The 17,306-nt window shown below is 37.9% G+C and overlaps 1 protein-coding gene across 4 annotated transcripts in view; it reads right to left on the bottom strand.

Annotated features, from left to right (window-relative positions):
• LOC127414060 (adhesion G protein-coupled receptor B3-like) overlaps positions 1 to 17,306 on the bottom strand; it is a 254,114-nt gene that overhangs the window by 66,089 nt on the left and 170,719 nt on the right. For all 4 annotated transcript variants that reach the window (XM_051651758.1, XM_051651760.1, XM_051651762.1 and 1 more), the window contains 2 exons: positions 16,664 to 16,732; positions 5,280 to 5,388 (listed from right to left, as the gene is read on the bottom strand). In XM_051651758.1, coding sequence (XP_051507718.1) covers positions 5,280 to 5,388; positions 16,664 to 16,732 — 178 coding nt within the window. The remainder of the gene's footprint in view (positions 1 to 5,279; positions 5,389 to 16,663; positions 16,733 to 17,306) is intronic.

The raw sequence follows: 17,306 nt of genomic DNA, 5'->3' as shown, positions 1-17,306 counted from the left end.
CATTGTAGATGCCTCACTGTAACCTCGATTTCTGCTTTTTTTAGAGAAAAAGGAGGGATGAGTCGAAATAAACTTTTTTGTGGTAATCAACATTATTCCACAGATGTTGTCAACTGAGCTTAACTTGTATTGAAACATTCCTTTAATGCTGAAAATTGCTATGTTGCTTGGCAACCACAAAATCCTACAGTTAATGAACCATATTACTTTGCGGGAGAACTGTTTATTACAATTATTATTCTTGATATATTTAAATGATTATTGAACGTTGGTGTCTTTTATCATATTGGTGTTGCCTTGTCAGATTTATAAAAGCAACAAGCCACTCAAGTCAATGTGTTACAGTTATTTTACCACGGGATCGCCTCTTAACCATGGTAAAATCATAGTTTTTGTTTTTTTTCTGCCTTGTCACGCCAAACGTTTTGGTGCCATCTTGGCTAAATACTCAAAAGCGAGAGTAAGACTAATTATTGGAGTAGATGACAGGGCCACTCGACTCATCTGAGCAATCAATGCACACAAATCGATGTCCATTAAACACATAAAAAATAAAAAAATCAGCTTTAAAGACCTGCAACATCGACAAAGTCACTGTTTATTCTTACAGGAAGATGAGCTGCTGAGAAAAAGAGTCTCTGCAATCAAGGTTGTTTGGCTAAAAGAGGACGGAAGAGTGTGCAGTGCTGACAGAGGGTATTTATCGTAGTGTCAAGAACGTGCCATAAATTTGGCAAGAAATGATGCTGCAATATCTTACTATGACAGATCATTTTCATTTGGCTAGTGCAGGCAGCACTTCTTTGTTTGTGTAATGAAGGAGAGCAGATTCTACCAAAGACAGTTATTTACTCTCACTGTAAATAAGGAAATTACAAAGCTGATGTCAATAAATAAATGCGGATTTACTTTCTGATTACAATTTTAGCTAGGAGTATATGCCTTTTTAATCAAAAGCGTACTCAGAGGAAATTTTTATTGGTCAGTTAGGTTGCTCAAAGCTAAAGAGACTTAATGAACATCTCATATATGCTTTGTTTGTCTCCTAAAATTCTTTAAGAGGAAAAATGAAATGGAATGGAATGAGACAATTGTAGACATAAAAGTATAGTATAGAGTTCAAATAATGTGGATAGCATAGCTCAGATTCTTAGGTTTTGGGAGAATTTTATGAGAAATTTTTGAGCTCATGAAATCTCTGACTTATGATTGCAGAATCTGGTCTCTTGGCAAATCTGAGCACCATTCAGACATTGTTGAGATATCTGAAAGACAAGTGTTAAATCACTGGGGTCTTTTTCTCAGAAGAACAATCTGAAAAGCAGATGTCTACATTTGATCTCATTAATGTCTAGGATATTAAAGAGATCTCATTTGTGACTCTCATATGAGTAGAGCAACTGGTTGCTTCATAATTTGCTGTGATAATATATATATACAGTATATCACAAAATGCATCCAATGCATTTAAATGTTTCTCTATATGCCACACATAAAGATGGCTTACTCTATATTCAATATAATTACAATTAGTCCAATGTCTTTGCCAAATTTCTACTCAGGAAGAAGGCACGATCAGCACAAGTGCACTAATGTGTTCCACGTTTAACATCCGTACGTTCTTGATTCACAAATGGATTCTGGAAACAACACTGTACTGCAGAAGCCTCTTTGCAGCTTTTAACAAGTTTCCTCATCTCAATATCACCTCCTGAAACTTTAACAAACAGAGACTTGATTGGTCCAAAACTTTGCCTTGTGTTTGAAGGGATGAAAGCACACTTTATAAAATCATTGACATTGAAACTGTCCAATACAATTGGGCATAATGAAATTACCAGGTCCTGAGTTCAAGCATGCAGTCTCTGTGGAATTCTGAAAGCCTTAAAACATCCTAAGTGAACTTTGAGAAAATATATGTAATTTAAAGGGAAAACAAGTTTCTAGTTTCTAATCCCATTGACATTATTTTTTTATTCTTGTTTTAAACATAAACCTACCTATATTGTGTAGCATTACTCTGAAAATTAGATTTCAGTTCTTATGCAGATTTGCTTCTCAAGTAAATGTATTTTCTTTTAAGGATGTTTATTTATTCTTACTGGACAGCAAGAAAAAATAAGATTAAGATTATTTCTTTATTTTCCATTCTATTTCTTATTTTATTTATGTGCCTCAACAATGTTCTTGGTTTCTTGACTGAATTGCAACAGCTTTGTTTATTCATCTGTTACCAACAGCTGTGAGCTGCAACATCATTCCATTTAACCTTCAGACTACAAGATCAATCACTGGTTTACTTTGCCTTCTCAGTGGCTGACGTTAAAATGTTTACAGCACCTCTCTCCAGCATCATTATGATGTCCATGCTCTGGTTGTGTGTTTTATCCTACAACACACTTTGCTGAGGTGGTCGTGTCTGAACTGGCTCTGTGAAGATGTATTCATGTTTGGAACAAAACGACATTCAAATATGCTCTGCAAACATGAGGTTTACTGTATAAAAGTGGCAATCAGCATGTAAAAGAATATAAATGGGTAGTTGACATGAAATACAGTACTTTTGGTAGGTTGATATGGCCTGCAGTTGACAGGCTATACTTCATCTAAAACTGTTTTAAATTGCATTTTGATCATTCTTTTATAAACATTATGCAGTCTTATTTAATTATTTCTTTTTATGACCTTGTGCTAATTAAGAGACTATGAATGGAATATTTGTACTTTTAAAAATTAATTAGTCACATTGTAGGACCATTAAAAATGAAGCACAGAAGGTGAAAATTTAATTTTAAGTGGTGAACAGCCAATATGATCACAAAGGAAGGTTGGCATTTTGCTTTCAAGAGTTTCTGTACCCTAGGATTGGCCATATCATGCTGACTCACTGACAAGCGACATCTCCTATCAGACATGTTTGCATCTGCTCTAGTGTGTTTACCTTTCCCTGTGGTGTGACCGGAAGCATGTTGCATCAGCAGTGCTTGAGACCCAGGTTCGGATACTACGTTGAAACCAGAAAGTAATCATGTTTGTATAATCAGTGACAAGCATGATTCGGAGGCTGCATTTTCCCTTCTAACATAAAATTTTTACTCAACTTATGATTAGGTTTAGGTTTGGGGTTTAGGTTGGGGGGTACAGTTTATAAAATAAGCATTCCTCTTCACTGTATTACATCCTGTAAAGCTGAATAAAAACTCGCTTCACAACTCGCTTTTTGTGTTCCTTTATGGACATTACACTTGTCCATACACCCAAAAATACACCACTTTGGCCACTGGGGGCACTGTTTCGCATTTCGGTATGCACAGACTGATTTTTGTCACATATTCCCTGTTTTTTGTATTTACTTTTATGTTGAAATTCTGGTTTAGTTCCCTGTTCCTGTTTCCTGTTAGTTTTTGTAGTCCTTTGTAGTTTCATTTTATGATTGGTTTTCCCCTGATTGTTTCCTCAGGTGTTCCTTGTTCCCTTGTTTGCCCCTGTGCATTTAAGCCCTTGTTTTTCCTTGTTTCCTTTGTCAGTCTTCATCTGTATTATGCTGTGCTTTGTTCCCTGTGTTTTGTTTCATTATGTTCTGAGTTACCTGGTTTACTTTTATTTTATTAAAAAGTCTGCATTTAGATACTCATTCCTCTCCTATCTCGTCACAATTTTAGCTAAAGAAAACTCAACCTACTGATTCCAATTTCACTGTGAGATCAGTCTGGAACAGCACCTAAAATGTATGCTTTCCCTTATAAATTTTACAACTAAAATCTTAGTTGCCATGATAAAAAACATCATATACCCAAACACCTTTATACATTAAAGCTAAATCATCCAATCTGTACTTTCAGAATAGTTCAATTCACTTTGTTTGTTTTTTAACTGGGCAAAAACACTAAACAAGCATTTCTGTCTTAATTTTTATGAAGAAGATTCTTCATCACAAGAACATTTTACACAACTACTTGACACTTTGAGACAATCCTGTCTGTATTATGGTAAGCTACATAAAATAAGTTAACATTAAAGAAGATACCAAAGGTGCCCTTCAATGGAATTGCCACTTTAATGCCAGTTGGCATTACATACAATTCAAAACATTATAGACACTAGAATGTACTGTATCTGCCGACAGACAGCAAGGTCATCCTTATCCAGTCATTTTGTATCTGTTGAGCTCGGCAATTCATGCAGATTGCAATTTCATGGGTCAGTACCTATACTTCTGAACAAAGAGAACTAAGCAAATTTGCTCACCACCGGAAGCAATTGCATTTCTGCCATTTAACACTCATTCTATTGAAATGACTGTAAGGGAAAGTGGTGTTGCGGTATATGGTGGAATTTTTTGAGTGACGTGGGAGGATTATATGAAAACACATGAGTCATGCTTTTGAAATATTTTAAAAGCCTTAATACACTGCAGTGAAAAAGGGGTAAAAGCTATATTAAAGCAACACTAAGATAGATTTTCAACGATAGGCAGAACGTTGTGCATTGTTATTATTGTTAACGAATACTACAATGAAAACAAAAATGTTTTAATTTAGTTCACTATAAAAATAAAATCTGACCTAATAAGAAACACTGAAACTAAGCAAAAATACATTTTCATAATTCCAATTTTAACTCAAATAAATAAAATTTCTAAAGAACAATTAATGATTAATTGATTTCTGTTTTTGTTTTTTTGTTTTTGTTTTTGATACTCAGTATACAGGCATTATAAAATTATGAAACATAAAAATGCCACTACACAGCAATAATTCTAGACTACATGAGAAATGTAATGTTGCTAACCATATTTAAATAATATCAGTAAACAGTTAAATATCAATTCACTTTGGAAGCCCAGAAACACTAGTCATAAAATATAACATTCGTAAAATGAAAACTAATGAAATCTAAAATAAAATAAAAAGGATACATTTAAAATAAAACAAAAATAAAAACTAAATGTAAAATTTGAAACTATAATACCTCTGGAAAGATAGAAGTGGATGGAAATCCATGCGTGCTGCAATAGTTACAACTACACCCAAATACAGTCTCCTCTTTTACAAGCAGACATAAGATAAGGCTGTTTGCATAAGAATTTAGCACATTAAGGGGAAAGGGCTTGGTTTTAATTAACATTATCGACTGGTGGTGTGTGTGCCCCCTCCCTCTCTATGCACCATTTATCCTCAATTACTGACACCACACAGAGTTGATGGGAAGAGTCAGTGAGACTGATAGTCAGTGAGTGGGAGGTATGAAGCTTTCTCAGGACTGTCTGAAGGTCTTACCCAGGTTTCCCGTCATCAGGTAGGCGTTGTGGAAGTCCTTCATTCCCAGGCCAACGATGTGGATGAACTCTTCAATGACCTGCATGAGCTCCACTGACCCTGGGTAAATCTGGGAGGGGAAAAAAAGTATATCAAACACAAATGCATTCTGACTTTAAATTGATTAGTGAATCCAATTTAATGATATGAAAGGAATTTTTTCTAAGAGACAGACCGACAGATTTGTATAATACATGCTGGCTTTGTCAACCAAATATAATTCAATTAAATTTACATTAAATGCAGTTAAAAAGGCAGTTAAATGTAAACAAAACAACTTTATCTGAGCAAAACACCACCTTAGGCAACAGTTAGCCTAGTAAAAACACACTCAGACTAACCATTTTGAAAATACACTATAAAAGTCTTTTTAAAGGGCATCTCATTTTTTTAGAGCTGTGCACCCTGTCTATTCAGTCTTTCACAAAGACAAACTCATGCTGCAGAATGATTGTGCAGAGATCAGAGCCTCTCTAGAGGACCAGTCATCAGTGTCAGAACAAATGTGGAGGAGGAATTCAGGCCTATGGCTCTAGCACTGGGTCACCCTCCCTCCCGACTCCACTGCCTCAGCCTGTCAAAGTACCTGTTCCCTTCCAATCAATAGCATCACGGTCTGCTGATCCATTCCTTGACCTTCAGGTGACTGAACTCAGCTATTTACATCTGCCTTCACTCTGAAAGTCCTCAAAGATCTTTAGAAGGAGCAGACAGGCAAGAAAAAAGCATCTTACGGCTTTAATCAAGAGCAAGCAATTTCCAGGCTGATTTCTGGCAATTCAAGAATTAAATATTTAACTATTAAATATTTAAAGTCAACTTGAAACACCATTTGCAACAGTGAAACAGGATTTTCAAGGAGAAAAAATGAAGGGTGGGACTTGGTTTTATAAATTTGGGAATTGATTGGATTGTGAAAAAGTTGGCATTACAAACAAGAAGGGTGTCTAAGTGGTTGAAGGGGAGTGGTTGAAGAGTAAAACGGATTCATAACCAGGGACTAAAAACTCAATATTTTTCATTTTGGTTCGTTCTGAGCAAAAACTGTATTTTTTGTTCCGGTTCAGAAGTTTTGCAGCCTCCTTTCCAAATGGTTACCGGTTAAAACAAAATTAAAGAACGGTTAATAACGTTCTTTTTAAAATGATAGTACTCTGCGTTAAGCGGTGGGTGATATACCAGTTGCAGTGTTACCAGATCTTACAAGAGAAGCAAGCAACCTAGTCTGTATAAACAAGCCCAAAACACTTGCCTCACCAAAATTAGCGAAAACAAGCAATCCAATTTTTTCCAACACACTCTCACAATGAAATCGTCAGGATTCATATGACTTTTCTAAATTTGGCTAATTCGTATGTGTCACGTATTCCCTGTGTTTGCACTGACTTTTATGTTGAAATTCTTGTTTAGTTCCCATGTTCCTGTTTCCTGTTAGTTTTTGTAGTCCTTTGTAGTTTCATTTTATGATTGGTTTTCCCCTGATTGTTTCCACAGGTGTTCCTTGTTCTCTTGTTTGCCCCTGTGTATTTAAGCCCTTGTTTTTCCTTGTTTCCTCTGTCAGTCTTTGCATGTATTATGCCTTACTCTGTACGTTTGTTCACCGTGTTTTGTTTCTTTATGTTCTGAGTTATCCTCCGGAGACCAGTGATTACACGTGGGAGGAATATGTGGAGTTAATTTTAGAGACATTCGCTTCAGAGGAACCTCCTCTCTCAACCCCGGTTCCGGTTTCCGAGTCTTCCACGCCTCAGCCTGCTCCATGCCATGTCACAGCAACGCCTCAGCCTGCTCCATGCCATGTCACGGTCAAACCTCAGTCTGCTCCACGCCATGCCACAGCTACGCCTGAGTCTGCTCCACGCCATGTCACCACCAAGTTTAAATCTACTGCATGCCATACCACAGCCCAGCCTCCCACGGCCTTTCTTTCCAAGTTAAATTATCCACCACTTACGTCGGTGCGTAGGGTCACAAAGACCCTTCCTCACAGCTTGTCAGTATTCATGCCTGCCATGGCCAACGAGCCCATGCCTGCCATGGCCAATGAGCTAGAAGCCTCGTCCATCCCAGAGCCTGTGTTGCCAGCCTCGTCTGTCCCAGAGCCTGCGTTGCCAACTTTGGCCTCCCAGAGGAGGAAGAGGAGAAAGGCTTTTGTTTCCAAGTCTCCCCCATGTATACAACCACAGAGGTCGTTTCCAAGTCTCTGCCCATGTGCACGACCACAGAGGTCGTTCCCGAGTCTCCGCCCATGCCGACGACCACAGAAGTCGTTCCCGAGTCTCCACCCATGCCCGTGACAACACTGGTCGTTTCCCAGTCTTCCCGGAGCCTTTGTCTCGAGCCACACAAGGCTCCGCCCACAGAGTCTTCCACGGCTCCGCCCACAGAGTCTTCCACGGCTCCGCCCACAGAGTCTTCCACGGCTCCGCCCACAGAGTCTTCCACGGCTCTGCCCGCTTCTCCAGAGACTATTCCTCTGGCGGCTCTGCCCGCTTCTCCAGAGACTATTCCTCCAGCGGATCCGCCCGCTTCTCCAGAGACTATTCCTCCAGCGGCTCCGCCGCCTAACCCAGTCCCTGTCTTGTGGCATTCTCCCAGGCCTCCTGACCCTGTCTCAGCCCTGTCTCAGCTCCTGATCTAGTCCCTACCCAGAAGTGGTCTTCTGGGTCTCCTGGCCATCCGCCTGATCTACTCTGGTCGCCTTGGTCTTCTGGCCATCCACCTGATTGGCTCTGGTCACCCTGGTCTCCTGATCGGCTCTGGTCTCCTGGCCGTCCGCCTGATCTGCTCTGGTTGCCTTGTTCCTCTGGCCCCCTTGCCCCTTGTGCCCCACTGAACTGCCTGTTTCAACTTTCCCCCACGCCCCATGGACAAATGGTGTTTTTTTTTTTTTTGTTTTTTGAGCATCTGGAATCCACTTAAAAGGTGGGCTCTGTCACGTATTCCCTGTGTTTGTATTGACTTATGCTGAAATTCTTGTTTGGTTCCCATGTTCCTGTTTCCTGTTAGTTTTTGTAGTCCTTTGTAGTTTCATTTTATGATTGGTTTTCCCCTGATTGTTTTCACAGGTGTTCCTTGTTCCCTTGTTTGCCCCTGTGTATTTAAGTCCTTGTTTTTCCTTGTTTCCTCTGTCAGTCTTTGCATATATTATGCCTTACTCTGTACGTTTGTTCCCTGTGTTTTGTTTCTTTATGTTCTGAGTTATCTAGTTTTCTTTTGTTTATTAAAGACGCTGCATTTAGATCCTCCATTCTCTCCTGACTCGTTACAGTATGATATCGTGTGACTTCACTCGTTTGAAATCCTATGACTTTGAATACAGCCAATGACGTCGCTGGACATTGTTTCCATCTAATACAATTACATGCTTCTGTCACACACAACAGCTTCCTATCATGTTTATACACTAGTGATTGGTTTAAGTTTAGATAAGGGGTTTGGGTTAGGGCATAATATTAAGAAGCATGTCCTCAAAGCCTCGTGCGCGAAACTCTCGCTTACTTCCACATTAGACATCCGGGAATTTGCATGTGAAGTCGTACGAGTTTGTGAACAAAATCGTGCGAGATCATTATATGAAATAGCCAACTTGTAAATTATGTATGAATTTTCATGAGATCAGGATGTTTTTGTTTTTTTTTCCCTGTGTGGTAGATTTATCAAATCATAACAATCATACAATTAATTAATATGTAGTAATTATACACAGTTAAAGTCTACATTTACAGAATGCGACATCCACAACAGGTAATTAAGAAATGTGTCCCCTTAATGTGCACAGTTTCATTTTTATGGGCAACGTTAAGTGGTCTAGTGGACTAAAGCACTGAACTGGTAAGTGGAAGGTTGTTGGTTCAATCCCCACAGCCACCACCATTGTGTCCTTGAGCAAGGCACTTAACTCCAGGTTGCTCCAGGGGGATTGTCCCTGTAATCAGGGCACTGTAAGTCGCTTTGGATGAAAGCGTCAGCCAAATGCGTAAATGTTTTCAGTTACATTGTGCAAAAAAAAAATTAGTTTTTGTTCCTTGAACTGGTTTTTAGTTCCTGTTCATAACATCATCCATAAAAGAAAGTAGTTTCAGAGGCGGAACAAGTTATTAATGAAAATATTATGAAGACAAACATTTTGAATATGTGAGAATAGAAAGTGCTGAACATTGGCAAAATGAACTGCTTTACAAGCAGGTTAATTACATAACTCGCATGCTTCCTATTTATGAATGAGATTGATGACTTTATTAACAATGTATATTTAATATTACAATTAAAATTACTTCTGCACAGACAATGAAGCAAACGAACAGGAGTCAGGAGTGTTGTCTCTGTCACAACTGCAACCTCTCGGATATTCCTCCTTTTTAAAAATTTACAAATTCAAACCAGCGAGCCCACAACCCAGTTAGTTTCTGAATTAAGCAGTGTTTTGTTAAGGAAAGGCCAATAATGGACCTCCTTGCCAATGCTGGGTTTGCTATACTAATTTCAAGTGGTGGTAGCAGATTGGAGCAGACAGGTTGCTGGAGGGTAAAGGTTAAAAAATGTTGGGATACTTTCCACTCCCAAGTCTAAACGGAAAGTAATTTCATAGGCAGAGCAAGTTATTACATTGACAAAGGATTACAGAAACAAATTATTTTTCTTAAGAATACCATGCACCAATGAAACATTCACAGTGAGTCTAGCAAGGTGCATTGAGAATGTTAATGGGACGATATTGATTTTATGTTGACATCAAAAAACAGCATCAATATCTTTTGTGATCAACCTTGTAAAGAACCTATGAATAACATTTTTCATCACTAATTCCAGGAAGAGGGGTCTTAACCCTTTTACCCAGCAGATTTACTGTACAAATTTGCAGGCCATATGACACTGTGCAGCCTATGGTCTCTCATTTCATTAGCATCATCCCAAACCCTCTCTCCCTGACAACAAACAGTGCAAAAACACAGTGCAGCTAATCTGCAAAAGACAAAAAAAAAAAAAAAAAAAAGAAGAAGCAGGGTGCAGGGTGCAGAAAAATAGCACTGAGTGACATTTCATAATTAGCACCCTTAGTAAGGTGCAGAAACAAGGCAATGGAGTCACATAACTAATAATCCCCCTGGCAGGAGTCGGGCTCCGTGTTCGCACAGCGGACGATCTTGGGCCAAGCCAATCAAACAGACTGCAGACGGAGAAGGAGATGCTGAGGGCACGCAGGCAGATCGGCCCATCCCCCCTCGGTCAGACTGGCGGGGGTCAACAGAGAGCATCCCTCTCCATGGCAACAGCGCTGGGCTTTTGAAGTGTGCAGAGAAGACAGCAGTGCGGGAAATGGTTGGGGCAGACGGCCATTAGATGAACCAACACTGTTGCTGCACTGTGTTGTGTCATGCAGATAATATAAAATTTGCTTTCATATAGATTACAGTAACGACACAGTTTAATATATACAATATATGTTGTTACAAAAAATATCTGTTACACTTTTGCTTTTAGGATTTTAAGTCAGGAGGATAAGTGAATGTATCTGACTTAGGGGTGTACAGTGAAGCCATTATCTGTATTTGTATCTGTATCTGTATCTGTTCATATGACAAAATTATCTGTATCTGTCTCTGTATTTGGACAGAACCGGGTGTGGGCACGGCTTAAACCGGAAGTGCCCATTTTTAAGTGTTACTCTTATATTTATAGTTTCTATTAATATAATATACATTGTATATGCCTTTAGCCTAATAATAATAATAATAATAATAATAATAATAATAATAATATTCAATTATTATTGAAAAAATATTTTCTATTTTTTATTTTTCTTACCAGATGAAGCTGAATTTGTAGACTACATTAACTGTGGAATATGTTGTTGTTTCTCCTTTTAGTTCAGATATTAATATCTGCATGGAACAGAATTTTCATTTGTCTGTGCATGTATAACAACATTATTCTGGAGGCAGGAGGTGTCAAGCAAAATGTGAAATGTCAAGCACACATATTGAAGTAAATAATAAATACAAATTCAAACATTAAAATCAATATAGCCTACAAACAGGTGAAAGTCCCCTAAGTCTATCAGGAATTTTTACGATTGGACACCATTATTTAGTTAATATAATAATAATAATAATAATAATAATAATAATAATTTTACATTTATATAGAGCCTTACCAGAGTTCAAGAACACTTAACATTTTCAAATTTAGCACAGTTTAAAGAAGAAGAAGAAGAAAAAAAAAGACTGAGCATGTTTCAGTTTCTTAGTTTTACATAAGAAGGAATATTCCTAATAGACAGTGGCGGGCCATGCATTTTACGTCTAGGCCTTCAGTGTGATTCATGCCATTAAGAAAACACAGTTTCACAATGAATAAGACACCCTATGCCTTTGGGCATCATACAGTATGTCGCAGCTAACTAGTAATACCAATTGATATTTTAACATGTCCACGCATGAAAGCCAGAACTTGAAACGACACTTAATGCTCAAGCAAGCCTAATTTTAACTGCAGCATGACTGTTCTGTGAAATGAACGTCTCCCGAACAGACATTACAAAATCATAATTTTCCATATGAATCTATCAAGGAGGTCTATAATACCTGGAAAAATCTATCTAACAATATTTGTGATTTAAATGTGGCTTGCAATAAAATTTGATTCGTCAGGGTACACAGTTATGCTGCTTTCCATTCAAGTTGGATGAGGGATATTCCTACTTGATATCTCAGACCATAAATGCATTCCATTCCCCGATATTCGGAAGATGACGTTTAAGGAAACAAAACTGCAACGCTCCCGTTAGCTTAGCAGGGGTTTGACTCTCATTAGAGATGTCTCCTAGCAACCCAACTGATAAACAATACTGCAGCGCTTGCATTTGTGCTACAGGTGTACGATTATCAAAAGAGATTATAATGTTTTAAATTTATACACTTGTTTCTGCAGACATTTGTTAAACAAGCTTTAATATCATGTAATGTGGAAACAAACTCATTTATCGATATTAATAAAGTGAATGTTTATCACTTACTTTGTATATCTCCCTGAGTGTCAACATGTTTGTGTAACATCATGCCCCTGCATCTCGGTGAAATCGGAGCTGAGAATTTCTGCACGAGCCTACAAGTTGTAATTCTGACTTAAAGATGCATTCCACTGCACTTTTCCTAGTAGGAAGTTGTAAAATCCGACTTTCCGAGTTGAATGGAATGCAGCACTACTTTTCAAAACTTGATTCGACACTGAATGCTCAAGCAGCCTAATTTACACTTAGAAAACTCCTGATGTTGCTATAACAATGCAAAAAGCACTTACCAGTTTGCTTGAGGTGAAAATCAGCCCTCCTTTCCTGTTTAATTAATCAATCGCACGATGATGCAGAACATTTCAGGTTTGTAAATCCATAAGGATCTCTTTCTCAACGACAATACCAGCAGTGATGACAGCCTACTTGTCAGCAAGATCTGGCGCTTTTCGCTCTTGAATTACGTACATCACTTAAAGCGTTATTGCGTCACTCAAGGCCAACTAGAAGGCCTGGACTGGGACATATTCTAAAGACCACACCCACCAAGAACAAATAAATCAATCTGATTGGCTGATGAATCTGACAATCTGACTTTAGCTGCTCATTCATTTGCACTGTTGAGGGATTCTGAAGAAATTCTGAAGGCCTGACGGGTTGGAGCTCAGACTCACGCGCTGTTTCGGGCATGCGATTTGTGAAACAGTTGTCACACTTTGCTTGTAAGAATCAAGGAATAAATTCTGACTGGATAAACTTTTCGTTTTTCTCTATTTGTTTATAGATTAATTAAGAGTGGAAAGTAATTAAAAATAAATAGGCAAAAAGGTGATTGAGGATGAAAGGATGAAAAATATTTTAGGCCAGCAGAGAAGGCTTTGCTGGTCCTGAGAAATCGCCACTAATAGATGAATACTCTATGGAGCATTTAAACCTTTATGGAGCATTTTTACTTTTTTTTTTTTTTTTTTCTCAGAATAAAGTCTTAACCAGTAAATTACCTTAATTGCTGATGTGGATATAAATGTGTTCAACTTTAAGAGACGGAAAGACGAGCTCAGATGTTAAATCACTTCAGGTCAGGAATTTAACATTGCACTAAGGTTAAGGCTATACTGCAAATAAATACATGAGAATCACATGTGAATTGTGGGATACATTAACATAGACATTTCAATAAGTGGAAAGTGTATATGATGTCGTATCTTAGTTAATGTTACACTTGACAAGCTCCAGACGTGTACAATTAACAGAGACCACAAACGGAGTTAAGACCACGCCCATCCGATCTGAAATCACACGTGCGCATTTTCATTCATAAAGTTTACACTTTAGAAATATTGGCTGCACAGATTCATAAATTTGTTGTAATTTTGGATATGTTCATTAAAATGTCGGTTTATCCTTGTTTTACCTTGATTATTTGGATATCAGTCATACAAATATTTTATATATTATTCGGATGAATCTGTTATTCATTTTGAAGTCATTATTCGTGCCTTTCCAAATAAAATATTTGGCTTCGGACACATCCCTAATCTGACTGCTACATGTAAGCAGACATAAGAATAGCCAACCTGGTCTCAAAGAATCACGTAACTAGACCTACATTTTCTAGACCTACTGATTTTTACGTGGCTTGCTGTATGTATTGTTGCAGTTTCCTGGTTAAATAAACACTAGAGGCACTAAAAAACAATCACTTTTATATACTTTCACACAAATCACAATTAAAACGGCAGATGATCAGTTCATAAACAATTAATTTTCGTCCTGTTCCTCACACAATGCTGTCTTATGATACACTTTTATATTAGCGTATGACTTGATATTAATGTTTGAATTACATAAACAACTACATGTACAAGCTTGTTCAAGTGTGATCAAATTGTGCAGTAGCTCAACTGATGCAAATGCAATGCGATGTGATGCAAAGGACCGCGGTACAAGCGATCTCGAGCATGGGAGTCAAAAGTGGCAGAGGCACCACAAAATGACATGCTTGCTTCAGCAATTGTGTTTTTCATCTCATATTTGCTTTTATAACACTATAGGGTAGGATTAGGTTAAAGGTTTAGGATAGGGAGGTAAGTTTTGCTGATTTAAAACTCGAAACAGCATTAACCTTAAAGACCGTATCTGTTTGGGAGAACTTATAACTCACTTTTAGCTCCACGCAGTGGACATTTCACCTCGGAACTGCCACGATATGTGTAATGAAGCACATATCATTTTGCAAAAATGTCACCAGTCACCATCAAATAATTTTCATGAGATCAGGCTTAGAATAACACATTTGTAACAACATCTCATGGAACTTCCATGTTTTTGGATATTGTACCATGGAATCAACCACAGGAATGTCACTTGAATTGGCCCCCACCCTTACATGTCAGTGTAAAGAGGCATTCCCATAGTAGTACTATGTTTTTTGGATATCTACCATGGAAGTAATACCTTAGAGTACACCAGGGATAATTGTAACCTGGGTTATCACTGACAAGAAAGAGAGAAAAAGATTATCAGGAAACAACACATTACTCTAAAAAAAAAAATTCTGCTTTGCCATGACAGAGTTAATTAAGTAATGAATATGGTGTTCTCCCTCATTTTTAGTTGAGAATTAGAGAGGTACAAACAGGTTTCCTCCCTGCCCTCTCCCACCTAACAGCAGAGAACGCCATGAATCTGAGGTATGAACTCCACAGCAATCAAAGGCCAGCCTGTGAATACCATGCAAGCAGACTTTGTAGAAGAAGACAAGATAGGCAGACAAGACAATATCTTAATATCTTTAAATGTCAGGTCTTTTTAGGGTCAATCATTTGCCAGAGCATGTGAAACCCACCTCAGATGTCCATTAATGATTTGAGTAGCTTGAAGATTCACTTGTGACAAAGCTGAGAAGGAGCGTGAATTGAAAGCGCTTACCGGTCTGCTCCGAGGACTGTTTTAGGCATGCAAAACACCTTCCGAGAACAAGTGACCTGCTACGTGACCTGATCTTCAAGCACACTTCAGGCTGAAATACACATTACTTTCCTATAAGACCTTTTTATTGCTCAAGGAAACATGTTTCACCACAGCTCTCAGATTGCAGGCGAACACATTAGACGAAGGAGCTCCAAAGCAGCTTAGGTTTGACTGACAGTAACATTACCACTGTCTGCTTAAGAGACATTACCAGTGTAGACTTAAAGACCCCATGAAATCTCTGACGAATGCAGTTTTCGTTCTTGTGTTGATGTTTTCCCTATTGAAACAGGAAGTTCGGGAGGGACATAAGGTATGGAAGTGCCCCTTTTCTTTTCTTTCAAATAATTTCTTTTTTATTTTATTTTACAAAGCAAGACAACATTCCTGTCAAAGAAACATAGTCCTAACCCTATCCCAACTCTACACCTAAAACAATGATGTATAAGCCCCTAACAATACCATTAATACTAAACATAAAAACCTAAAATCTTATTAATAGGAATGTTGTTTCAGGACCAACAAAGAAGTTGATCCAGGAACATGTGCTACTTGGCAAAATCACATTCACTGCAGGCAGCCATAAGGACGACGGGCATTCTCATTGTAGATAGCATTTGATTGGAAAAAAGGTTTTGTAGTGCAAAATGCTCAATACGTTTGGCCCATTTTCCTGGATGAGAAAGACTGTAAAATTTTAATGCCATATATCTGCTAAAAGGGAGTTTTTGCAAAAATAACACAGGTTTGTGTTCACTTTCCATATCGCTAAGAGTACACTAGCATATAGATGGCTTTAAAGCTAACAGACATGGACTTTAAGCCACAAAACTTCAATTTTGTTTCAAGGGGTCTGTAAAGACACTAAATTTGGTCCAAAGCCACAAAAATGCAGTTGGAGTCAGACTTTGTTTGGATTTCAAAAGAACAATTTAGTTTTCTGGAAATCCATATCCCTGAAGCTGCTTTTAAATGGTCTCTCACAGAGTAAGTGAAGACAATGCCGTCGTCACTGACGGAGAGCATGGAGGCTGTACATATGCTGCCATTGTTGCTACCACCAAGTGGATTCAATGGATATTGCAGCTGTCCTTCCAGCAATCAGCACAGCAGGGAGGTCTGTATTTGGCAGAGGGAGCTTGATTTGACACAGACCTGCCTGTGGAGACAGCCACCTCTTTGACCTGACAATTACCTAAAACATCTGCAGCGGTGAAAACAATCGATTTGCTGAGGGCTCGTCACACAATATTCAGCCACAGAGTGACACACAACACCATATACTCTATGCAATGTGACTTTAACAAAGCAGTCTCGACCTGCAAGCTTCAAAAACACACAAACATTCATTGAGACCCACCTGTTGTGCATCCTCCCACTTCTCCCTGTTCTCCTCCTCCAAGAGATTGCTGATGATCTGAAAGAAATTCTGTGGGGAGTCAAAAAAAAAAAAAAAAAAAAAAAGAAAAAAATGGAATTAGTAAAACATTGCTGTTATAGGAATGGTCTATGATAAAGAAGGGAACTTATTTCAGTCCATTCCGAATTAAAATATGTGATTTATACACTCTAAAAACACAGTGTTACTAAAAAGATTTAAGAAAATTGTTTACACTTTACCTGAAGCCTATATATGACATTATAAAAAGTTGTTAATAATATTTTTTTTAAATATGAATAATAAATATAATCAATATAATATTTGAGATGACCTAGGATTATATCTTTTTAAATAAATAATTATGTATAATAGAATAATTATAAATGCTTATAGAATTATATAAGCAACAGGTTTATGAGATGATGAGATGAGATATGCTATATGATATGATATGAGATATTTAAGCAATATATTAGATATTTAAGCAAGAGTGTGATATGGCCCTACATCAGCACTGCTGTGATTTGGCCACAGGCAATCCCAGCAGTGCTGATTTAGGGCCATATAGCATGACTGCGAGTGTGATATTGCTTATATACAACAGTTCAATGAACAAGTAAAT

This window comes from Myxocyprinus asiaticus, chromosome 23 (genome assembly GCF_019703515.2).
Source record: "Myxocyprinus asiaticus isolate MX2 ecotype Aquarium Trade chromosome 23, UBuf_Myxa_2, whole genome shotgun sequence".
Taxonomy (NCBI): Eukaryota; Metazoa; Chordata; class Actinopteri; order Cypriniformes; family Catostomidae; genus Myxocyprinus; species Myxocyprinus asiaticus.
Note: the sequence above shows the minus strand (reverse complement) of the source record. Positions and strands in the feature narration are given on the sequence as shown.